At 40.7% G+C, this 24,937-nt stretch overlaps 1 protein-coding gene across 2 annotated transcripts in view; it reads left to right on the top strand.

The window, feature by feature from the left end:
• Window positions 1-24,937, top strand: part of LOC131432979 (dynein axonemal heavy chain 10) — a 163,108-nt gene that overhangs the window by 130,604 nt on the left and 7,567 nt on the right. Inside the window, exons 48-69 of one of the 2 annotated variants that reach the window (XM_058599673.1) lie at window positions 1,194-1,304; window positions 1,551-2,354; window positions 2,416-2,508; window positions 2,567-2,831; window positions 2,895-3,678; window positions 3,740-3,813; window positions 3,880-4,010; window positions 4,233-4,375; window positions 4,830-5,034; window positions 5,120-5,279; window positions 7,568-7,741; window positions 7,993-8,372; window positions 8,444-10,198; window positions 13,452-13,523; window positions 13,592-14,203; window positions 14,973-15,134; window positions 16,844-17,015; window positions 17,092-17,223; window positions 18,171-18,212; window positions 22,024-22,376; window positions 23,116-23,220; window positions 24,235-24,336. In XM_058599673.1, coding sequence (XP_058455656.1) covers window positions 1,194-1,304; window positions 1,551-2,354; window positions 2,416-2,508; window positions 2,567-2,831; window positions 2,895-3,678; window positions 3,740-3,813; window positions 3,880-4,010; window positions 4,233-4,375; window positions 4,830-5,034; window positions 5,120-5,279; window positions 7,568-7,741; window positions 7,993-8,372; window positions 8,444-10,198; window positions 13,452-13,523; window positions 13,592-14,203; window positions 14,973-15,134; window positions 16,844-17,015; window positions 17,092-17,223; window positions 18,171-18,212; window positions 22,024-22,376; window positions 23,116-23,220; window positions 24,235-24,336 — 6,831 coding nt within the window. The remainder of the gene's footprint in view (window positions 1-1,193; window positions 1,305-1,550; window positions 2,355-2,415; window positions 2,509-2,566; window positions 2,832-2,894; window positions 3,679-3,739; window positions 3,814-3,879; window positions 4,011-4,232; window positions 4,376-4,829; window positions 5,035-5,119; window positions 5,280-7,567; window positions 7,742-7,992; window positions 8,373-8,443; window positions 10,199-13,451; window positions 13,524-13,591; window positions 14,204-14,972; window positions 15,135-16,843; window positions 17,016-17,091; window positions 17,224-18,170; window positions 18,213-22,023; window positions 22,377-23,115; window positions 23,221-24,234; window positions 24,337-24,937) is intronic. The other variant, XM_058599681.1, reaches the window with a different exon arrangement.

A 24,937-nucleotide genomic window follows, 5' to 3' on the forward strand; every position in this document is an offset into this window, starting at 1 on the left:
AATTCCGGAACCGGAAGTCGGAAAAAATAAAATTCAATAGCGATCTATGGGATCATAAGACCTTTCATTTGAATCTGAGTTTGTGATAATCGGTTCAGCCATCTCTGAGAAAATCGAGTGACATTATCTGTCACATACACACATACACATGCAGACATTTGCTCAGTTCGTCGAGCTGAGTCGAATGGTATATGACATTCGGCCCTCAGGGCCTCGATTCAAAAGTCGGTTTTCACAGTGATTGGTATAGCCTTTCTATATGAGAAAGGCAAAAACGCATGGAAAAAACGCGTAAAAAGACCTCAGTTTACTTATATCTTTTTATTTAACCCAAGGTAGTTTTTACAGGAATATCTGTGAATATGGCAACCCTGCTCTATACTTATCCTGTCATAAAATAAGTACAGGTGACGAAAGCGAGACAGAAAAGCACTAAAAGCCAGCCTTTCTAACAAATTCACCTTCGCACAAACGACACCGAAAAAAACACATTTGAGAAATTTGTAACACATTTTGTAAATCGGGTCACGCACTTGCACTTTTACCAATATTTTTCATATATTATAGATTATCATTAGGGCCAAATTGTGTCTGTTGATTAATTGTCAATAGATGAATCTTCAAACTGTCGTTTGTGCTTGAGAAACACAAACAATCGTACACAGCTTTCTTTTTTGCTGCTGATCAGCGGTATTTTTTCATAAATCATTTTGTTTAAGACTTCTTTGTTTGTCTCTTACAATTCAATGCAAAATTTCAACATGCATGTATAAGTCATAAAAAAGTAAAAAATTGTTTTATTGAAACAAAATTTGATTACCTCTATTGTTACTATCGTCGTTTTGTTTTTGCAAATCGCGAGCGTGGATGCCGATTTTACCCCAACCAGCTCTTCTATTCCAATTTGCTCCGCATTTTGAAAAAGGGTGGGAAAATCGGACCACACACCGTCGTCCTCTCTTCGTCAAACTTTGGTCATATCGGTTCGAGTTGAAATGAAATTCGGCATATGGGATAAAATTTTGGGTTTTTTTTCCTTTTCCTATTCCGAAGTGGAGCGAAGGTGCTTCTAAATTCCACTTTTCAGATTGGCGGACGCTTGCTGGCTGGCGCTTATTGATACAAGTCTAGTTTTTTTTCCTTTTCCCCCACCCAATCCAAACCCATCTGATCATGATTGTATCTATTGACAGGCTTGCTCCGTGGTGGAACTGTACGGTTATCTGGATCCGAGCACCCGCGATTGGATTGATGGCCTCTTCTCCAACATATTCCGCGAGATGAATAGACCGACGGAGCGAGATGTGAGTATCATCGGAATGCCATTAGATGGGCTATCCTTTTGTTGGTGTTGTTGTTGTTGTTTGTAGGTTTGATTCCCGAATATCCGATTCCATTGAAGCAACTGCTGGTGAAAGGATTTCATTACTTCTTTCATTTGCATGATTAATTAGGCTCACTGCCCATTTCACTTTGGATCAAACTTTACTTTGAGTTGGGTCGTGAAAAAAGGGTTACTGAATTCATTCCCGTTTTTTTTTATTTTTCAGGAACGTCGTTACGTGTGTTTCGATGGCGACGTAGACGCCCTGTGGATCGAGAACATGAACTCCGTCATGGACGACAACAAATTGCTGACCCTCGCCAACGGTGAACGCATTCGGCTCAACAGTTACTGTGCGCTGTTGTTCGAGGTGGGAGATCTTGCGTACGCTTCGCCAGCTACCGTTTCTCGTGCCGGAATGGTCTACCTAGATCCGAAGAATCTCGGCTATCAGTGCTATTGGGACCGTTGGCTTCGTGGTCGCTACGAACAGGAGAAGGAGATTCTTGGCAAATCATTCGACCGGATTGTAACTTTAGCGATCGATTACATTCTGGAAGGTGTCGATGGCAACAACCAGGAAGATCCGCTGAAGTTGGTGATCCCGCAGACGAACTTGAATATGGTAACTCAGCTGTGTTACTTCTACGAATCGATGTTTCCGAAAACGTCTGCGGCCTGCCCGTACGAAGAAGATGTGGTCGAATGTGGTTTCATACAGTGTTTGTTTGCTTCGCTTGGAGCTGCCCTGCTGGAGGAATCTCGACCGAAGTTCGATGATTTCATCAAGAGAAACCTGGAAATGATCAACTACGAAGATAGCGAAAGCTCGCCGGCTAAGGTTGGTCAGCTACCGTCCCTAAAACCAACTCTGTACGATTACTTTTTCGATTTGGAGAAAAAAGTTTGGGTCGCTTGGGAATGGATCGTCCCGAAGTACGTTCACGATCGTGAAATGGCGTTCAGTGAAATCCTAGTTCCGACCATTGAAACACTTCAAACGGAGTGGATTTTGAAATCGATGAACGATGTAAGTTAACGACGGAGTCTTGCGCTTCTCGATCTTAGTTCATATATCCGTTGATTCGCAGATTCGCCATCCCATTCTGCTGGTCGGTGACACTGGCACTTCAAAAACAGCCGTAATTTCGGACTTCCTACGTCATCTGAATCGGGAAACATTTGTAGGTTTTCAACTAACCTTCGGACTACCTAAAATCTCACCATTTTTTTTTTTGACAGATAATCCTAAACATAAACTTTTCCTCCCGAACATCCTCGCTGGATGTACAGAAAACAATCGAAGCAGCTGTCGACAAACGAACTAAGGATATCTTTGGACCTCCGGTCGGCAAAAAACTGGTGGCATTCATCGATGACATGAACATGCCCCAGGTGGATAGCTACGGGACTCAGCAACCGATCGCACTGCTCAAGTTGCTGTTCGAGCGCGAAGGAATGTACGACCGTAGCAAGGATTTGAACTGGAAGAAGTTCAAGGACATGTGTAAGTTTGGATTCTTCGTATCCATTCAGTTAACTTCGAGGGTCATAACCTCAATTCTTCCAGCATTCATCGCCGCCATGGGCCGTGCCGGTGGAGGCCGCAATGACGTTGATCCTCGCTTCATTTCAATGTTTTCCGTGTGCAACATTGTGTTCCCCAGTGATATCACTCTGTTGCACATCTACAGCTCGATTCTGCGTGGACATCTGGAACTATTCTCCGAAGAACTGCAATCGATTGCCGACATCGTGGTTCAGATGACGTTGAATTTATTCAAAGTGCTAGTGGTTAAGTTGCCTCCAACACCGTCCAAGTTTCACTACATTTTCAATCTGAAAGATCTTTCGCGGATCTACGGCGGTATGCTGCAAATCGATCCCGATTATTTCCAACAAACACGACAGCTGATCCGGGTGTGGCGTAACGAGTTCACCCGTGTAATTTGCGACCGGTTAATCAGCACCCAGGACCAGCAACTGATGGCGGATCAGATTGCGGAAGAAGTTAACGAAAAGTTTCCACCCCAGAAACCGGTTGGTCGGAAAACAATCATGATCGAACGGGTAGAGGATGTGCGGTCCGGTGATTCGAAGGTGTCGATTCCGGAGTCGATTTCCACGGCAGATTTTATACTGCGCGATCCTCTTCTCTACGGTGACTATCGAAATGCCGTGAATCTTGCGGAAACCAGATACTACGAGGATTTACTGGACTACGAAGCTATCTTCTTCCTGTTTCAAGAAATCCTTTTGGAGTACAACGAACAGAAATCCAAGATGAATCTGGTGCTGTTCGAGGATTGCTTAGAACATCTGACTCGGGTTCATCGAGCTTTACGAATGGATCGGTAAGAGCGTTGACGTGATGGCCTTTAAACATATTCACAATTTGACTTCGATCATCCACAGAGGTCACGTGATGTTGGTTGGTGTCGGTGGATCCGGAAAACAGTGTATTGCCAAGTTGGCATCATTCACGGCAGGTATGAAACTCGGTGACCGCTCATCAGCTGACTTCGTCTCGTGAAAAACAAAACTTTATTTTGTAGAATGTGAAGTATTCGAGATTGTCCTCAGCCGAGGCTACAACGAATTATCCTTCCGAGAAGATCTCAAACAACTGTTCGTCAATGTGGGAGTGAAAAACCAGAAAACCTGTTTCATCTTCAGAGCAGCTCAGGTATTGTGTGTGTGTGTGGTTTCGCAACAAGTCTATTTTTCTTCAGTTATTTATTGCCGCTACCCCACATTGGAAGCAGGCAATTTAACACAGAAAAAAAAACAAACCAAAAACCAAGATGCTTCCAAAATCTACTGTTTCCCGCGTTAATCACGATTGTCTTTATTTGTTTTTTTTTGCTCGAATTTTGCGGCCGCGAAAATTTGCACTTCGCCGAAATAGATTGCGGAAGAAGGATTTTTGGAGTTCATAAATAATATTTTAACCACTGGAACGGTGCCAGCACTGTTCACCGACGAGGAGAAGGATACGATAATTGGCCAGTGCCGGAGTGCCGCCCAGGGACAAGGCTTCGCCATTACCAAGTGAGTTCTCCCGATCGTTGTGTTTGGTTGTTTGTGTGTGAAGAATTACGGCTTTTTCCTTGGCAGTATATTGCTTTGGTGGTTGTCCTCCAAAAGAAACTCTTTGTCGTTTCTTTGGTTGAGCGTTTTAATAGAAGGCCTTCGGTAGGTAAAAATCCAAACGATTCTTCGTTTAAAATCTATTGGTTTAAGTTGAAATGCAAAAAAAAATCACGTTTTCTCTTAATTTTTTTTTAACCCTCAACGTAGGATGTTTGGTTCCCAGAACCCTACAAGTTCGATTGTCTAAAAATTGTACTCAAAGTTTGTGTCCGCAAAGCGAAACAAAAAAATATATCAAAAGGCCATTTAAATTGACTAGATGTAACAGAAAGAATGTTGATTTATTTTCGTTTTCAATACTGTCATAATTTCCAGTACTTTCCACTTTCTCCCTCCCTTCTGCCCTAAACAGAGACGGCGTCTGGTCGTACTTCTTGGCTCGAGCGGTGAAAAATTTGCACGTCATTCTGTGCATGTCGCCGGACGGTGATGCCCTCCGGAATCGATGTCGCAATTTCCCGGGCCTGGTCGGCAGTACCACCATCGATTGGGTGTTTCCCTGGCCGGAGCAAGCCCTGTATGCGGTGGCCAAAGTGTTCCTGGCGGATCATGTGAAGGTACGTAGTACCGTACGACGCTTGGTTTGCCATATTTTTCCCCCATTTTTATGTTGGTACTTTTGATGTCATTTCATTCGAGCAGATTCCGGAAATCCACCGGGAGCCCGTTATCGCGCACATCGTCCACGTCCATCAATCACTCAAGCACTACATTCAGCAGTTTTTGGTCAGGTTGCGTCGGAAAAATTTCGTCACACCGAAGCACTATCTGGATTACATTAACACGTATCTGAAACTGATAGGTTGGTATTTTTTTTATGTTGCGGAACTGGGTGTCGTTTTATATTTGAGAATATATTGATAGTATCATTTTTGGGATTGGGAACATGAGGCTGAAACAAAACACCGTTGACATATAGCGTCAAGATCTTTATTGAGAACTGTTACGGCTTTTGTGTCGACTACACAATCGAATTAGACGGCAATCCATGGACAGATAGATTTCTCTGACCGACAAAAGACGTAGATTTATACTGGGCTTTTGGAAAAATACAAAAGTACTAGTTGAATTACTGTTACTAATCGTTACTAGATATCCATGGAAATCAATTTGATGGTTCAAGTGAAGCTACATTGGGTCTGAACTGAGTCTTGGATTTTTTTTTCAGAACAAACAGAACAAAGTGTCGAATAACGTGAATCACTCAGATTTTTAATGTGGAACACATTTTTGTTTTCTATATAGGGGTGCAAATTAGAAATTCAAGAAAAATACACGTAGAAATGTGATCAGGTTTTAAACACTTACAGCTCAGTCTATTTTGTATCAATTATTAATATTATTGCATCATTTGATAGGGAATATTTTTAAGATTCGATTTCAATATATGAAGCCACGTATTTTCAATTATATATGATTGAAATTTTGATTTGTAGCGAGCAGTGTCCTATTTTGTCTGCTAAAATCTCCGGCATACCGGATTTCTCTGCCATAGACGACGGTTTTGAAGGAGTAAGTGATATATCAAAGGGAAAGCATCACTCTGATTGGTCAATCGATGCAAAAGCGAAGCTGTTGAAAGCACGCGAATCTATAAATATAAGCAAAATTATAGCTAACGTTTCAGTCCTACGCGTAGCATGCTAGAGGTAGGTTGTTGCTAGATAGCCAGACGAAAAGTGCCATAAAATGATTTGAAGCTTTAATTGGTATGCTCTGATCTTGAGTCATGCAAGATCGGATGAAATTCCATGCTATGTCGTTTCGCCTGAGAAATTGACAACTACCCCAGGATAAATTTATAGTGCGTAAGATTAATTTCCTATTGTTATAAGATGAACTCGATTGATAATGAGAAAAAGTTTATCGCTTCAACCGAAATCGCAGAATGGTAGTAATGGTAGAGAAACGCTACAGAAATAACTGCTTGCATACAAAACTTGAACACAAGCTTGGCGAAGAGAAGCTTAAATATCGATATCCGTTTCGCAAGCGTGTACAAACATATAATTGCATACATTTGGGCTATTGATGTAATTTCGTCGGCTAAAAACAAATACAAATAACGACAAATAGAGTCTATATTTTGAATTCGCGTGTTCGGTTTTGGTTCCTAATAAAGATCAATTTAAGCAGACTCTCGTGCATTTGCGAATTCAAAAGTATGACGATTGATTGAACTATTTGATTGTAGATCATTAGAAATTTTGGTTGCCTTGTTCCACATCAATGGCTCGAACAACCACACGGGGCTGATCCTTGTAGTTTTTTTTTTAAATTACTTGGCTTGAAATTTAACGAAATAAATAACAAAACCATAGCGACTGCAACTGAAATCGAGAATTACATTTTGCACATTGGCAGATAAATGGTGCATATAAATTCATACAGTCGCACTTTCTAATCCAATGAAAATTACAGTTGAAGCTTGTAAAATTCATTCAAATCCGACGTAAAGTCAACACGAATGGAATTTTCCAAAATAGTTAGGTTTTTTAAATTAGCATCGAATTACGTCCCAAATAAGACGCATTTTTTTGTACGCTTCAATCATGTTAGGAGTTGTTAGAGTTCCTAAAATTAAAATTTTCTATAAACAAACCATTTGACAGTTACACAAAATCACAGTCAGCGAACCAATTTTACCATCAATTTAAAAACACTTTAAACGTCCAACATTTCCGTTGGTCGGGTTTGGATTCCATCTACGGGAAACTTCATAATTATGCTACAAACGCCCTCGGATCCGTGACCCCGAGAACGGAATCCATTGAAAGTGATATGTCATTATTTCACGTCCCAATTTTCCGGCTGATTTTCCCTGCAAGCCGTTCGGTTCGGTTCTGGCTTTCAATGAGATATGTGTGAGTGTGTGTGTGTGTGTGGGCACGTTATACCTTTCTTCATACCAACCGTGACGATGTTTCCACGGCCCGAAAATGATACTACGATAAATATCTGAACGCCCAGTTCCCCAACCAACCCGAACCTCCGAGAAACGACGGGGAGGGGGGGAGCGAAAAATACACGCCGAATTCGAATACCGCTCTGTGGTACATCTTTCATTTCCAATTTGTCACGCTTCACCAGAGGAGAAAGATAATTTCATCATGCAACAGTGCTCCCGATTATCGGACGGAATCGAGAAAATTAATGAAGCCTCACTTCAGATTGATCAGCTGAGCATCATCGTGGAGGAACAGCGGAAGAACGTCGTCGAGGCGGCCCAGCGATGCGAGCAAATGCTGGTCGGAATCGAAACGTGTAGGTTGACCGCAAGGCGAACCGAACGACATGACCCACACACGCGACCGGGACCGGCCGGTACGGAAAATGAGCGCGCAGATGTGTCTCCGGTCCGGTCGGATGCGGGGTCATGCCGTTCGGTCGTTTCCTTCATTTCATTTAGTTTTGCTTTCCCTTTCAGTCGCAGTTTCATTCCTGCGAGCACTGCGAGCTCGATTTTATGAACTTCGATATAAATTGATTGCGTTCTTTTTTTTTTGTTTTCTCAGCCACCGAGAAGGCCAATTCGAAAAAGGCTGAAGCTTCGGAGAAATCCGTTGAGGTGGAACATCAGAAAAAAATTATCACCGTCGAGAAGGCGGAAGCTGAGGAGGCACTGGCCGCTGCCCTTCCGGCTCTGGAGATCGCCCGGTTGGCACTGTCCGATCTGGACAAATCGGACATTACGGAAATTCGTAGCTTTGCTACCCCACCGGAGGCCGTACAGGTCGTGTGCGAGTGCGTAGCCATCATCAAAGGCTTCAAGGAGATCTCCTGGAAGACCGCCAAAGGAATGATGTCCGAGGCAGCTTTCCTCCGTAGTCTTCAGGAGTTGGATTGTGATCAGATCACCCAGAAGCAGGTGGCAAACGTGCGAGCTCACATGAAGGTAGGTGGTCACTTGCAGAATTAGCATCGGCTGAGCAACTAACCAACCGATCTACCCCAAACGCAATTCAGAAATCACAAAAATTGGATGACATGAAAAGCATCTCCAAGGCTGGATATGGTTTACTGAAGTTCGTGCGAGCAGTTCTTGGCTACTGCGATGTTTATCGGGAAGTCAAACCGAAAAAAGAACGTGTGGCATTCCTGGAAGCCGAACTGGATGGCCAGATCAAACTGCTGAATAAGCTAACCCGAGAAATCAACAAACTTGAATTCGAACTCAACGAGCTGAACAACCAGTACGCAACGGCCATCAAAGAGAAGCAGATGCTTCAGGAAATGATGGAACAAGCGGAACGCCGGTTAATCGCAGCCGATAAGCTCATCTCCGGATTGAGCTCCGAACGGGATCGGTGGAGGATCGATCTGAAAAATCTTCAGGATGAAAAGACCAAAGTGGTAGGAACGTGTCTTCTGTCGGCTTCCTTCCTGGCCTACACCGGACCATTTTCATGGGAATTCCGCAATGCAATCGTGTTCGAGGATTGGCTCGTGGACGTTGAAGAACGCGAGATTCCGTATGTGAAACCGTTCCGCATCTATACCAGCTTGAGCAGTGATCTGGAAATGGCGACTTGGGCTTCGGAGGGACTTCCACCTGATGAACTGTCAGTACAGAACGGTATTCTGACTACGAGAGCTTCCCGGTTTCCGCTGTGCATCGATCCACAGCAGCAAGCTTTGATGTGGATTAAGAAACGCGAGACTCCGAACAATCTGAAGATTTTGAACTTCAACGACAAAGACTTCCTGCGGCATTTGGAGATGGCTATCAAATACGGAACGCCAGTTCTGTTTCAGGATGTAGACGACTACATAGATCCGGTGATCGATAATATTCTGGAGAAGAACATCAAAAGTCAGGGCGGTCGCCAGTTTGTGATGCTTGGGGACAAGGAGGTGGACGTGGATTCCAACTTCCGAATGTATCTCACCACCAAGCTATCGAATCCCAACTTTGATCCAGCCGTTTACGCAAAAGCGCTGATTATCAACTACATGGTGACGATGAGTGGACTGGAAGATCAACTGCTTAGTGTGGTAGTTCGTGCCGAACGTCCCGATCTAGAGGAACGTCGCGAAAGTCTGATCGCTGAGACAAGTGCCAACAAAATTCTGCTGAAGAACCTGGAAGACTCGTTGCTCCGAGAACTTGCCACTTCCACCGGGAACATGTTGGACAACGTTGAACTGGTCAACACGTTAGAAAATACAAAGGAAAAAGCCGCCGAAGTATCCCAGAAAATCAAACTCGCCGAAGAAACTTCACTGGATATCGAACTGCTGCGGAACGGTTACCGGTTGGCTGCTCAAAGAGGAGCGATTCTCTACTTCGTTCTGTCGGAGATGTCCGTCGTAAACCCAATGTATCAGTACTCGCTGAACTCCTACCTGGAAGTATTCTCGTACTCCCTGCGAAAAGCCGTCCCGGACAATATTCTTGCCCGACGTTTGGAAAACATCATTCACACGTTAACCCGGAATGTGTACGAGTACGGTTGCATCGGATTCTTCGAACGGCACAAGTTGCTATTCTCCTTCCAGATGACCGTAAAGCTGGAGCAAAGCAAGGGACATCTCGGTCAAACGGAGGTGGATTTCTTCATCAAAGGAAACATCGCACTGGAAAAATCCGAACGAACTTGTCCGGCCCGCTGGATCAGCGAGAAGGGCTGGCAGGATGTCCTGCTGCTAGCCGAACTATTTCCGGACAAGTTTGGCGAGCTGCCGGGACACGTCGAGCGGAACGTTGCCGAGTGGACCAGTGTAAGTGGATTAACTTAAATAGGGCTATTGTATCAATAGTCATCTCATTGGTAGAGTCGTAATAATATTTGACCGATTACTCGATTTTCAATTAATTCAATTTTAAATTTCTGTTTTATCTTAAAAGTATTGTTGATTTTATTGAGCTTACAAAATTTGTCGAATTAACCGATTTTAAAAATTTGCAGAGACTATTTAAACATTTAAAGTTTGTTTAAATTTGCAAAATTTAAAAAAAATTGCGGAAACTGTGAAATATTCAAAGTTTTGCAGAACTTGCTAAAGAATTACTCGTTCATACAACGTTTACCAACTTCCGAACTTCCGGAGAAATCACAGTGTTTTCGGTCGTAAAAACAATCACTAATCTTACAAAACTTTTCAAATTTATGCAATTAACAGAATTACTGGTGTATTTTATGAATTCCACGGAATTTAATAAAATATATTAATTTATTTCAATAATTTAAAGGGACCTACTAAATTTACTCAACAGAATGTTTACTGTTTACTAAAATCATAAAACTTACTGAATTGACAAGTTCACTTAATTAATCTAGTTTACGAAACTCTCATTATTTTAATAATTTATCGAATTTACAAAATACAGAAAATATATTTAAACTAAGAGTTAGTAAATAACAAACAGTATGCTGAACTTACCGGAGTTGCAGAGTTACGAAATTGATGAACTTTCCGAATTTACAGAAAAAAGTATAATTTATAAGATCTACAATCAGTTGATTTCAGTTGATTTACTGAATTTTTTGAAAGCTTACACATTTTAATTTATTTTCCGAATTACGGAATTTATCAAATCCATAAAATAATTATTATTTCCAGAAATTAGGAAATTCGCTAAATTTTTAGGTTTCGAAGAATTTACTGAAATTACATTTTTTTTTTAATTTGAAGCAGTTATAGAATTTATACTTTTCAAATTACCGAACTAAACAAACTGACAGAACTAATCGATTTTCCCAATTTCCATAATTTGCTTGACTTAAAAATTTAACGAATTTATTAAATTTACTGGACACACAGAAAAATCTAAATTCTACAGAATTTTACACATTTGTCGAATTTACAGAACTTTATCATATCACATAATCTAAAGAGTTTCCGAATTAAACGCATTACTGAGTCTATAAAAATTACAGAATTTGGCGAAAATTTGAAATTCTTTCAATATTTATTAACAAGTTTTACAAGAATTTACTAAATTTGCTGATTTTACGGAATTTCAGAAATTATTGTTTAAATTTCCTAAATCTACAGATGTTGTATGTAGCATTTGCTGAATTATCAAAATTTACTAAATTTATCAAATTTACGGAATTTCAAATTTACTAAATTTATCAAATTTACGGAATTTCAAATTCACTAAATTTATCTAATTTACGGAATTTCAATTTTAATAAATTTATCAAATTTACGGAATTTCAAATTTACTAAATTTATCAAATTTACGGAATTTCAAATTTACTAAATTTATCAAATTTACGGAATTTCAAAATTTTTCAAGGTTTTATAAAATTGCCTGAATTTACAAAATTATGGCAAATCGTTGAATTTCCTGCATTCTCAGATTTTAGGTTCGAATTAAATTACGGAGGTTTCAGGTTTAGCAAATTATTTTGTATTACAAAAAAATAATAGAAATCATCGAGCTTACGAAATTCGCCAAATTAACCAATTCTTCGCAGAATTTGCAAAATATTAAAACTACGGAAAATCATAATGTTTACCGATATTTTTAATTTACCAAATTTATGTACTTTGCCAAACTCACAGGCTTCAAAGAACTAATCGCACTTTCAAAATTTCCTGATTTTGACAAATTTTTTGTTTACGGAATTGACGGAATCAACTGATTGTAATAATTTATCCAAATTTTCAGAATTGAAATAATTTGCCTACTTCATATATTGCTTTAAATTAGGAATTTCACCGAACTCACAGAATTTTATAGAACTTTCAGATTAAAAAAAAATCACAATTCGCCAAGTATTTGAAAAAATCGAATTTTTAATTTGTTGAAATGAACTGAATTTATGAAATTTAGAGAATTTATCAATTTTACGGATATTACGGAATTTCACTGAACAGATTATTAAAAAAAAAGCCGAATCAAAGAATTCAAAGATTATAAAATTCGCGATGTTTTCCATTATTAGAAATTAACTGAATTTACCAAAAAATAACTAAATACCTGGCCGAATTTCCAGCATATAATAAAGAATTTACCAATTTTTGTTTTATTAACAAGTAATGAACAATTTTCTAAGATTTCGTTTAAATTAAATCATTTAAAGAAGTTGCCGAGTTTACGAAATTGTTTTTTTATACCGTTTTTGTATACCCGGTTTTAACTTAGTTGCGGTCGTTCACGAAATTTTCGGATGTTCAGGATTTTCCAAGCTTACAAGATTCCAAGGCTTCTCACAATAAATCGGATTTGCGTAGCTTTTACAGGTTTCTCGATCGAACAAAATTCCAGAATGTACACATTTTCCGAATGAATTATTACAGTATAAACTAAACTTACGAAATTAATCGAATTTACAAAATTTGCTGAAGCTGCAAAATTTTCAGCTCCACAATTTCTAAAATACACAACAAAAAAATAACTCTAACCAAACGACTAAAAAAATTCAAGCGAATATAACAATAATTTGCAAAAATTACGGTTTTCACGGATTTTTATTTCTTTCCAAATTACACCACTTTTGTGAGCTCACGAAGTTAATCAGAAATGCAGAATTTATCAAATGCATAAAATTTTCTAAATTTACAAAATTGAAATAGTTCACCGAAAATTAACAGAAATTTTTATAATTTCTTGATTGATTGATTTAAAACTTCTTAATTTTTGAATAAAAATTAACAAATTTTACAAAATTTGAAGAACTTTAAGAGTTTACAGGTAGGTGATACTGAATAAACCGAATTTGAAATTTTTTATCGAATTTGTTAACATTATTACTACCATGTCTTTCTGTTTTTACTCCGGCTTTAACTTTTCTGATCCTTAACCGGGGTGAGATAAATCATAAAATTTTATTAGAAAATTGCTTGCCGAACAATAACTTTTTTTTAATCATATTCTTCCGTTTGAGTAATTTTCGCGTTCTGTCTGCCGGATGTACCGTACAAATTAACTGAAAGTTAATTGCAAAGCTACAGCTTTCGATCACCATCGAAACTAGATAAAATCGAACAGTTAACGAGTCCGCTTTCTTTTTGCTTACAGTGGTACGACGTGGATGAACCGGAAGGAATCGACTACCCGGGCAACTTTGGCGAAAACATGACTGTTTATGATGTGAGCTAGGGCATGTCTTTGGTAAAAAGTACCATTCAACGATTACCATCCGATTATCCTACTTCCAGCACCTGATGTTGATGCGTTGCTTCCGAGTGGATCGCGTTTACCGACTGCTGAACAATTACGTCTCAACGATCATGGGCGAAGAGTTCATCACACCTCCGATGCTCAGTTTCGACTCAATCTTCGAACAATCGTCGGCGGTTACCCCGGTCGTGTTTATCCTGAGTCCGGGATCCGATCCGACAAACGATCTGATGAAGCTGGCCGAACGATGTGGCTTCGGTGGCAGTAAATTTCGGCATATCTCACTCGGACAGGGACAGGAACAGAAAGCTCTGGCCTTATTGAGTGCCGCACTCGAACAGGGCCTCTGGTTGATGCTCCAGAACGGGCACCTCCTGCTGAGTTTCATCAAAACGCTGGAAAAGCTTCTCGACTCCGTAGAGAAACCCCACCCGGACTTTCGCCTGTGGATAACGACCGAGGCCACGGGTTCCTTCCCGATTGGCATACTGCAAAAGTCGTTGAAAGTTGTTACCGAACCACCGAACGGTCTGAAGATGAATCTCCGGGCGACATTCTTCAAACTTCGCCAGCAAACGCTTGACGCTTGTGCCCACCAGGCGTTCAAGCCATTAGCATACGTTTTGGCGTTCTTCCATGCTGTACTGCAGGTAAGAACGGTCCGGCAGCGGAGAATCGGTGTTTTTCTCTTGCACTTTCGTTGATTCACGTCGGGCATGTATAAAATATTACGGTCTCGAACCGGAATCGACGTCATCATCATCATCATCATCATCATCATTAGAAGTGCCATCGTTCCTGTTGTGGCAAATCCAGATGTAAATTTATCTTCTCATCTTTCCGGTCGGATTTGCAGAATCGTACACCTTACCGGCAGGGGGGGGAAGGTTCCTTCAAGTCGGTCTAGAAAGCCGCTCATGAATAATAACGATAATGATTTTTCAAACCAAATCAGGCTGGCGTACGCGTCTGACACTTCTGTGCGGCTGTGAAAGGTTGGAAAAAACAAATATCAGACGGGAGGAGTTTTCCACTTCCACCGTCGGTCGGTCGGTCGGTCGGTCGACTCGGTAGAGTATGAGAAGTTGCATGCTTCAGAAGCATTCCATCAAAGCAGGAATAAAGAAGTGATTCGCTTTCACTCTAACCCCGCACCCAAGCAAAAAAGTTATCTGCAACCGAGATACATGATAATTTTTAAACGGTTTCAGATTTCCCTGCGACTTACTGAAGAACAGTTCCGACAACCGGAGTCGGTTCGACTGACTGACTGACTGACTGACGGATGACGACCCAACGGAACTTGCGTTGCCTGTTAAGTTCTTCCGGGCTTGTTTGTTGTTTTTTCAACCATCTTATCTCGTTATCTTCGCTCTCGTTCTCTCTATCTCTCTTTTTCTTACCCCCACTTCGTCGCAGGAACGAAGAAAGTACGGCAAACTGGGCTGGAACATCAGTTACGATTTTAATGAGTCCGACTTCAGTGTCTGCCTGCAGATTATGGATACGTACCTAACGAAGGCGCTCAGCATCAACGAGACCCGTCTGCCGTGGAATAGTCTGAAGTATCTGATTGGTGAGGTGAGTGGTTTTTATTTTTTGTTTTCATTTCTTACTTGCTTTTATCTGTCTGTCAAATTTGACGCTTTGGTCTGGTTCAACGGCGGTGGCAGTGGATTTGCATATTTACACAATCAGTTGTTTGTTTCATCCAAATTTGTCGGAGATTCGGGACACCGCGAATCCTTTTGCTACCTACCATCTCGAGTTGTTTGCCTACTGATCGGTGGATTAATTGGGAAAAAAACGAACACTCATCATCATTCGGAGGCAGAATGCAGGGTAGAAAACGTTAAAAATTTCTTTGCTATCAGTACAGTACTTGTTTTGCATCTGCATAATGAACTTTATTTATTGTACTTCCAAAAAAACATTGATTTTTGCTACACAAAGCTGAGTTTATTTCTCTACAAATCAATCCAATTATCAATTTTCGTTCAACATACTCTCAAGGATGGCTTTTATCGTATCAAGGAATGCTCACTAGCAACTCTACACACGATTCAATCAGTGCCATCGACGAGAGACGGATATCATCAAAGCAACAAAAATCCGGCATGGTTCATTTAACATAGAATAGACACCAGAGAGTGCGGGAGCGAATTTCTCTCGATGACCTGTCTGAGAATCAAAGGTTAGGACGCTGCTGTGGCGATTCTCTCTGAAGCAACAAACGGTCGCTTATTGTCGTTTCATATGTCTAAATGAACCGGCAGAGTGGGAAAAAGCCTATATGAGTTGAACAAATTTCATGCCATTCTCAGACAGGCGCAAAAACAACTATTTTTTAAACAACAAACACAAAACAAAATGTAATTACAATACGTCTTAAGTCTCATCAAACTCAAAAATTGTTTCAACAGAAGTAAAAGCTCGTGTGCACGCAGTTATAGGTTTGTTACTTCCAAATATAGTCCTGTGAAATCCGTTTTGAAGTAGAGTCGTATATCTCAATGATCTGCTTGGTACTCGAAAGCTATTTTTGCTGCGCAATTCTGGAGATTCAATCTCCCCATTTCATAATTTCGCAATAGTCAATGTTTGTTGAATTTTTCTTCGGTGTATCGATTCTCAATAATTGGCATCTGTCCGGATATGGCGGCAAGTTTACAGGATCTCTCCACGGCAAATGTCGTAATGCCATGCAGACAATAATTCAACGTGGTCCGCAATAAAAATCGCATAAATGTTGAAAACCGTCAAATCAACCGTGGATGATATGCTCAAACGAATTGAGTCGGAAACATTTATCTAAAACATGTATTGCAACGTCGTTTAAATATTTTAATAGTACACCTTTGTTTTCAACTTCTCTGCTGGCAGTTGGGTAGATTTATGTTTTCATCGATGAAATTTACTTTAATATCGCGGTACAACTGGATGACTTCCCAGCTGTAGTGGCAACTGGCCAAATCTAGCCAAAACTTCACGGAACCTTTATGGGCTACAATGAAAGGTAGTATGCGGTTTTTGAGGCATTATTCCTTGTACGGCTTCGAGTCCATCGTCTAATTCGTCACGAACACTTTGGTCTGTGCTCCGCAGCTGCATATCCCTTGCCAAATCATCAGATTTTCTTTGACAAACGGGTCCATAAAAACAAACTTAAACTTCGTAGTAACATCTCCTAGTGTCGTCGTCATGTAGAATTATTGGATTTGAGACCCAGCCCCGTATAGTAAGAAATTTTTAATGCTAAAAAGATTTGATATCCGTTTCCTTTGTTGCAGGTTATGTACGGTGGCCGAGTAATAGACGACTTCGATCGACGGGTCGTGAAAACCTACATGGACGAGTACATGGGTGATTTCCTGTTCGATATCTTCCAGCCATTCCACTTCTACCAGGACGACTCGGTGGACTATAGAATCTTCGAAGCCGAAACTCGGGACGAGTTCATAGGTAGGCCTCGCCGTCCCAAACATGGGGATTGAGTACTTGAAAAATAATTAAAATCTGATCGCAAATTAATTGACAGCCTCAATCGAAACGCTACCACTGACCAACACACCGGAAGTGTTTGGATTACACTCCAACGCCGAGATTGGCTACTACACGATTGCGGTTCGTGAAATGTGGACTTATTTGATCGACCTGCAACCACAAACCAGTAAGTATTAGCTCATGCACTCGATGGGGCCCCACATTAACGGCTTGTTTACCAAATGCTGCGTACAATAATAGACCATTGTGCTAAATGGCTTTACGATAAACAACAGATAAACAGACGGACAACGGTGCGGTGGTGCATTCCCCCTCTCCCTTTTTCTCTCTCTCTTCATTCCGATCACTCACTGCACGTTCACTGCACCGTCATTCCAATGAAGCAGCATCACGTTCAATTATTCTAGAGATAATTAATTTTATTATAACAATTTCACAACAGCTTCGTATCAGTCGAGCAATAATAATTACGAAACTATTTGAACTAAAACTGCACACTTCCTCCCACAACATCCTAGCCAGCAAAACAGTGTAATCTAGCACAAACCTAACTTTCACGGCAAATGTACATATCGCAACTCACCGGGTAAAGTTTCTCCCACCCGCAAAAACCCTTCCACATTGACCGACCACCAGCTGCAATCCGGCACCCGGTTGGTGATTCCAATCAGAACACCCAGTCCAACAGCATTCCCAAGTAGTCAGTAGTACGTACGTTCGGTGCATCCAGACGGGAGAATCGAATTGTACCGACGGGCGTACACACGTGCAACACACACTCCGATCCATATATATATATGTGTCAACTCCGCTCCCGACCCGACGCCGGTGCGCAGTAATTGAAGTTGCTATTATCGTTTGAATTATGCTATTTGCATAAAGCACGTTCGGAACTTTGAAAGCGATACGGAGAATGGAAAAAGAGAGAAAAAAAACCAGCACACGGTTCCTTCAGCTGGACATTCCTCATACCGATGTTTCCGATGTGTATAAATACGATTTTCAATTTTATATTTTTCGTTGTTGTTGCTATTTTCTGCTTTTATGCTTTCCGCCGGATTTGGTTTCTTATTGGTACGGAATTGAATGTAAAATGTACGACGCTTCACACAGGTCCTGCCGGGATGCGAAACGGCGGTGGCAAAGTTGATTACGGTACGTATCTGGTTAGTGGTTACAATGTAAGTAAAGAATAGTTTGATTGCGCACTAAACTGCTTGCTCGGTTTGCTTGGCGATTGACGAGTGCACGTTTGAAGTAGTGATTTCTGTAGAACTAATTTTATGGCTCCAACAACGTTGGATGGTTGGATGGATTTTCGTTTTCTGTTCTATTTCAATTCGATAGGAACAATCATCTCACAAAGTAGCAAGCGTCTCCATTAGGCACGGGTACACGATGGAGACGCCTGAGGAAGGAAATATCCAACCAAACACTTACTGGTCCTCAATCATATTAGTGAAAAACGAAATATTATCGAAGCAATCTTGGATTAAATTGTTTGACAACTGCAACTGAACGACAACTGCGTTATGGCATTTCCGCTTGAAGCTAATGTTGTTTACGAGAATTTCCGAAGCAGTTTTTTGCGCGGATTTCTAAATTTCCGAAGCAGTTTACGCGAATTTCCGAAGTAACACACACGGATTTTCGAATTCCCAAAGCAGTTTTTTTCACGCGGATTTTCGAATTTCCGAAGCAGTTTTTGTCACGCGGATTTCCGAATTTTCGAAGCAGTTTTTTACGCGGATTTCCGAAGTAACACGTTTCTTTTCGCAGATTTCCGAATTTTCGAATTTTCGAAGCAGTTTTTTACACGGATTTTCGAATTCCCAAAGCAGTTTTTATCACGCGGATTTCCGAATTTCCGAAACAGTTTTTTACGCGGATTTTCGAATTTTCGAAGCAGTTTTTTTTACGCGGATTTCCGAATTTTCGAAGCAGTTTTTTACGCGTTTTTCGAATTTCCGAAACAGTTTTTTACGCGGATTTTCGAATTTCCGGAGCAGTTTTTGTCAAGCGGATTTTCGAATTTTCGAAGCAGTTTTTTTCACGTGGATTTCCGAATTTCCGAAGCAGTTTTTTTCACGTGGATTTCCGAAGCAGTTTGTTACGCGGATTTTCGAATTTCCGAAGCAATTTTTTTCACGCGGATTTTCAAATTTTCAAAGCAGTTTTTGTCACGCGGATTTCCGAAACAGTTTTTACGTGGATTTTCGAATTTTCGAAGCAGTTTATTTCACGCGAATTTCCGAAGCAGTTTTCTACGAGGATTTTCGAATTTCCGAAGCAGTTTTTTTCGCGCGGATTTCCAAATTTCCTAAGCAGTTTTTTCCGATTTCCGAATTTTCGAAGCAGTTTTTTACGCGGATTTTCGAATTTCCTAAGCAGTTTTTTTCACGCGGATTTTCGAATTTCCTAAGCAGTTTTTTTCACGCGGATTTCCGAATTTCCGAAACAGTTTTTTACGCGGATTTTCGAATTTCCGAAGGAATTTTTAGTCACGCGGATTGCCGAATTTTCGAAGCAGTTTTTCACGCGGATTTCCGAATTTCCGAAGAAGTTTTTTTTACCCGGATTTCCAAATTTCCGAAGCAGTTTTTTTCGATTTCCGAATTTTCGAAGCAGTTTTTTACGCGTATTTTCGAATTTCCGAAGCAGTTTTTTCACGTAGATTTCCGAATTTTTGAAGCAGTTTCTACGCGTATTTCCGAATTTTCGAAGCAGTTTTTTACGCGTGTTTTCGAATTTCCGAAGAAGTTTTTTTGACGCGGATTTTCGAAGTAGTTTTTTACGCGGATTTCCGAATTTTTGAAGCAGTTTTTTACGCGTATTTTCAAATTTCCGAAGCAGTTTTTTCACGTGGATTTCTGAATTTCCGCAGCACCTTTTTTCACGCGGATTTTCGAAGCAGTTTTTTACGCGGATTTTCGAATTTACGGAGCAGTTTTTTACGCGTATTTTCGAATTTCCGAAGCAGTTTTTTACACGCGGTTCTCCGAATTTTCGAAGCAGTTTTTTCACATCCCTTCTCATTGCTTAGATGATCTACGTTCGGGCCTGGCTGGCGCCGGTACTGATCAATGAATTCTGGGATTACCAGAAGATGTACATTGAAGGATGATTTACCAGTCCCAGGTCGAATCATCTAGGAACTCCCTGTACAATTTCAGCTAATCCCGATCAGTAACGGAGTAGCAACCAGGGGCTCAAGCTCCTTTGGTTGGTTGGATGGTTAAGTCCGAAATAAGTACTATAAAATTTTGGTTATGACTAATAATTTTGTAAAAACTCCAAAGTAATGTATGTTTTAAATAGCATTTAAATATTAAAACAAAACTCACAATGTGATATGTAACAATGTGTTACATATTGTACACCGTCACTTAAACTGGCGGAACAAAAACCGTAGAAAATGTTATAAACTGGACTCTAAACCGTTATTTCCAATCTTAGGGTCAATTGAAAGGTCTTATGGTCCTACCAAAAAATACTGCATATTTTCGTATGCGACAAACATTTAAATCGCAATTTAGAGTGCGTACTAGTAGAGTTTGTATGTCATGTTAGTTGGTGGCCGTACAAACCGACTTTGATTATACCGGTTCTCGGGTTCCGGTGCCGGAAGTGCATATAATAGTGAATCCACTTCGTTTTTTTAAGGATGACCAACGCAATCAAAGCACTGTTTTATTCTGTATGTTATACTAGTTAATGCACAAACAATCTCTTGGTTTCTTTCAAAAATCGGAGAAATTTTTTTTGAATAGAATATCACAATATTATACATGAGAAAGGCATCATTACACCACTGATTAAAAGGAATTATTTTATCAAAAAAAAAAACATTGCCTCTTTCGGTAGTGACTGCAACTGGTGTGTTCGATTTAATGCAGCAATCCAATAGTGCCATTTTTTTTATTTAATAATATTTTTAATAAGGCACACTACCTTAGCTCTAAGATGCCGAGGGCATTTTTATTTTATTTATTATGGATCGAGTGGTACCAGGATAAAACAAATCAAACTGTAGTGGGTGAGAAAAGTTGTACATAGATGCAAACTTTCCTGCCATGAATTAGCTGAATGCTCTGTTGCAATACACTGGTTGTTTTAAGAAGTATAGTTCCGGGCAAGAATGTCGTTGTTTTCTTGTTTTTATATTTTTCTTTTCCACTTTAATGACATGTGATTCTACAAAGATTAGGCAAAGATTATAAGGGCATGTTCAGGAGTGTTCCAATTCTAGGTGCATACTTTATATCAGTTTTAAAATTCGAATATGGTGATTATAACAAGAAAAACTGGCAGCTTCAGCAGCGTTCTACTCGTGTTTCCAAAATACAAAAACATAGAACGGCAGCGTATACCAGTTTTAAATTTGAGAGTAGAATGGTTGGAATGAATAAAACTACAACGGCTTGCTAGAAATACGTTTGTTTCAGTTCCAGTTCTATTATAGACCTCCCATATAAAACTTCCTGCTGTTGAATTTGTTCTAATCTGCTTATTGGGAAATTTATGTGAACAAAACGAAAAATTAAAAAAAAACATTTTTGGTTTCTTCCACATGTCAAGGCTGAATAGAAAAATGGACTAGGCTGAATTGATCGACTGACGGATCAAAATATAGCGATCTGTTTGAATGGAACCCAGGGTTATTATAATGTATATTTGCTTGTACTTCTGAAATTCATCAAGTCCTTCAGAAATTTTGTTTGTGTTCCAAGAATAGTGATGACTTCCGGATCATCTTCAGTACTAATCTTATTTTTTCAAATCACAATTTGTGCCAAAAGTTCTTAACTCGTGTAGAGATGAATCCCCAGTTTTCATTATAATTGATAAGCTTATTGCCGTAAAAAAAACCTTTACCCTGATAGACACTCAAATTTAGCTCGATAAGCTGTTATTTGAAATAAGTGTACTAATTTTCTAATCCTGCCCCCTTCCTTCCATCCGCCAGCAACCGAAACCGGTGGCATCAGTCGGGACGAACTCATCGACAGGGTGGCGGTCGACATCCTGAAAAAGCTCCCGAAGCAGTTCGAGATCTGGCGCGTGAAGAAACAGTACCAGATCAACATTACACCGGTGTGCGTGGTGTTGCTGCAGGAACTGGAACGCTTCAACCGGCTGCTGAACCGAATGGAACGGACGCTGCAGCAGCTCCGCAAGGCACTGGCCGGCGAAATCGGCATGGACGCCGTACTGGACGGAATCGCGCAGTCATTGTTTAACGGGCAGCTACCGGACGACTGGCGGAATCTAGCGCCGGCCACCTGTAAACCGCTGGGCGATTGGATCGAACACCTGCAGGTACGCACCGTCATCAGTCCAGGACAGCATAATCTCGCTCTGTTAACAGGTGCTCTCGGCGAGCCCTAATGTGTGCCCTCTGGTGCTGATTAATTGCCCGGTTCGAACGACTCCGTAGGCAAATTCTAGAACGGCTGGTGAAGTGCGAAGCCACGTGAGAAGTTAGTTAGAATTGCAAAACACCCGCCACCAGTAGTAGTAGTAGTAGTAGGATGGATTGAATAATTGTTTAGATACAATGTACTTGGCATAAGTAACTTAATTGGAAGATAATTCCGTTTGTTTGCTTTTTGTATCAGGATAGAACTTTGTTGCAAGACACTCTGGCATCCGATACCAACCAACCCCCTGTGGTTGAATCGAAAACTACTCCGGTGGCCAGTACAGTGCAGACTTTGCTAATAATCCTGTCGAGGACTATTGATCGATTAACTGTTAAAGAGCTGGAAAAATTTAATGTCTTTTTAGTTACCTGAATTGCAGGTCCGCGAACGACGAATCTCTTGCTTTCAAAACATGAACTACTATTTAAACCTGCTTTTTTTTGTTGTTTCCTTTTTTCTCTCCCTTCATGTCCTCAAAACGGCCTGAATACTGACTTCGTTTCGTACATGGATGGGTTTTGGTTTATGGAATACCACAAACTCGGACACCACGGAATGATGCTGTTTCCCCCAACAACGACGACGATGTCGACGACGACGACGACGACGTCGATGACGCCGGTGAAACCGAGCAGAGGAGGAACCAACAGTATAAATATTGGTCAGTGTCTGGCGAGCCACTGGTGATGTGGTTGTCGGGACTCCACATACCGGAAAGTTATTTAACCGCATTAGTTCAGGTAAATTAAACAAACAGCATATAATTTATCTACAGCGAAGAACACTCCTCGAGTGTTACGATGGGTCTTTGTAGAAAGGTGACCCCACATCACCTGTTGGTGTAATTGTTTGGGATTCGGTGGTTGCCAGCCCACCATCGCCGTTTGAACGTTTCCCGGGTGGATCGAAAACACTACAACTGGCAGCCGGACAAACCATTCGCTAGCGACATCGACCCTGACGACACTGGCGGGCGCCCATTTCACGTGTATGAGTGTGTGTGTGTATGTGTATTTACCGTTTTGTTTGTGCTCTTTATCAGTACATGTGTGCCCTCCGCTTTGCGACCGTAGGCAAATTTACCTTTTTCCCTGAACGAACGATGCGACGATGATGCGATGACCGAACTCGCTAGGCTAGGCTAGGCTCGCTCAACCGCCCACCAACAACAACGGGCCCAGAAGGATTCATGGGAGTGAACCCTTCGTGGCGGATAATTGTTTACACAGTGTCCAATTTGTTTGCGATAGGGATATCGACGCGAGGGAAAAACGGAAACAGCCACACGTGTGTTTGTGCCTGTGTGTCTGGCTGAGTATGTTTGTCATGATGAGATGGTACACAGGAACTGAAATCAAATTGCCATTTTCACTGTATCCTGCGGCTGGTGCAAGTCCATGCCGAGAGAGATTGAGAAAAACCGATCCTCAGCTACCTTTATCCTACTAAGCTGTTGTTTTTGTCTCGATTAATTGAAGCAATTGTCCATCGTTATTCGTCACTTGTATTTGGAAATCGAATTGGCAAATATAGTGTCGTTTGCCGGTGTCGGATTTGTGGTTTCAAACATCAAAGCTACTTTCGAGATTGCGTCTGGATTTTTTGTTTGTTTGTTATATATATATATATTGTCTACCTTGATATTGGATCTATGACGGCTAACGCTAGAAAACGGGAAATGACAAATCACATGTGGGACCTCTCCTCACAACGAATCTAATTAAAACACCCACCCCTTTGGTATCTGTCGGTAGGTCGCCTGCCGCAAAAACAACTGGCCCCTGGATCGATCAACTTTATTCACGGCGGTGACTGAATTTCTGAAGGAAGATGAAATCGAAGAACGACCGGAGGCGGTAAGTCAATTCAAATTCAAATTCCTTTAGAATATGTTTGCTTGGTTGCTTCTCTCCGATTCTGTTGAGTGTTCGAAAGCGTATCTTCAAATGCGCCGGTACAGGTTTGGTCCCCTTACGAGAATCTTGGGCTTCTGCTATCAATTTCATTCGTTTGTAAAGTCTCACAAAGCAGACGGCTTGAAATTGCTCTCTGCGAAAATGTCAAGTTTCGCCTCGGAATGAAGCTCTGAGTCTTAGTTGTTTTAGTACAGTACTAATTCAGTATACAATATATTTATTTGGAGCCGTGAACCTTAACTACTTCACCGTTTTTTTTTACTGACAGGTAGTAACTGTTTATGTACTTCCTATGACAATTTGTTTGCCATATGTAGGTAGCAACTGGAAGAACCAGGAATATTTGTTGCCTTGGTTATGATTAAATTAAGATTTGTAGACAGTCCGTTATTATCGAAAAATGCATGGTCTGCTACCTCTGATCCGAAATGGTATTTTCAAATCCTTTGGAGGCTTCCGTTATTTCTGCGATGTGCTCTTTGAATCGAATTTACAATGTCCTCTTCGTTTGTCCAATGTAATGAGAACACGAGATTTCATA

Source organism: Malaya genurostris, chromosome 1 (assembly GCF_030247185.1).
Source record: "Malaya genurostris strain Urasoe2022 chromosome 1, Malgen_1.1, whole genome shotgun sequence".
Lineage (NCBI taxonomy): Eukaryota > Metazoa > Arthropoda > Insecta > Diptera > Culicidae > Malaya > Malaya genurostris.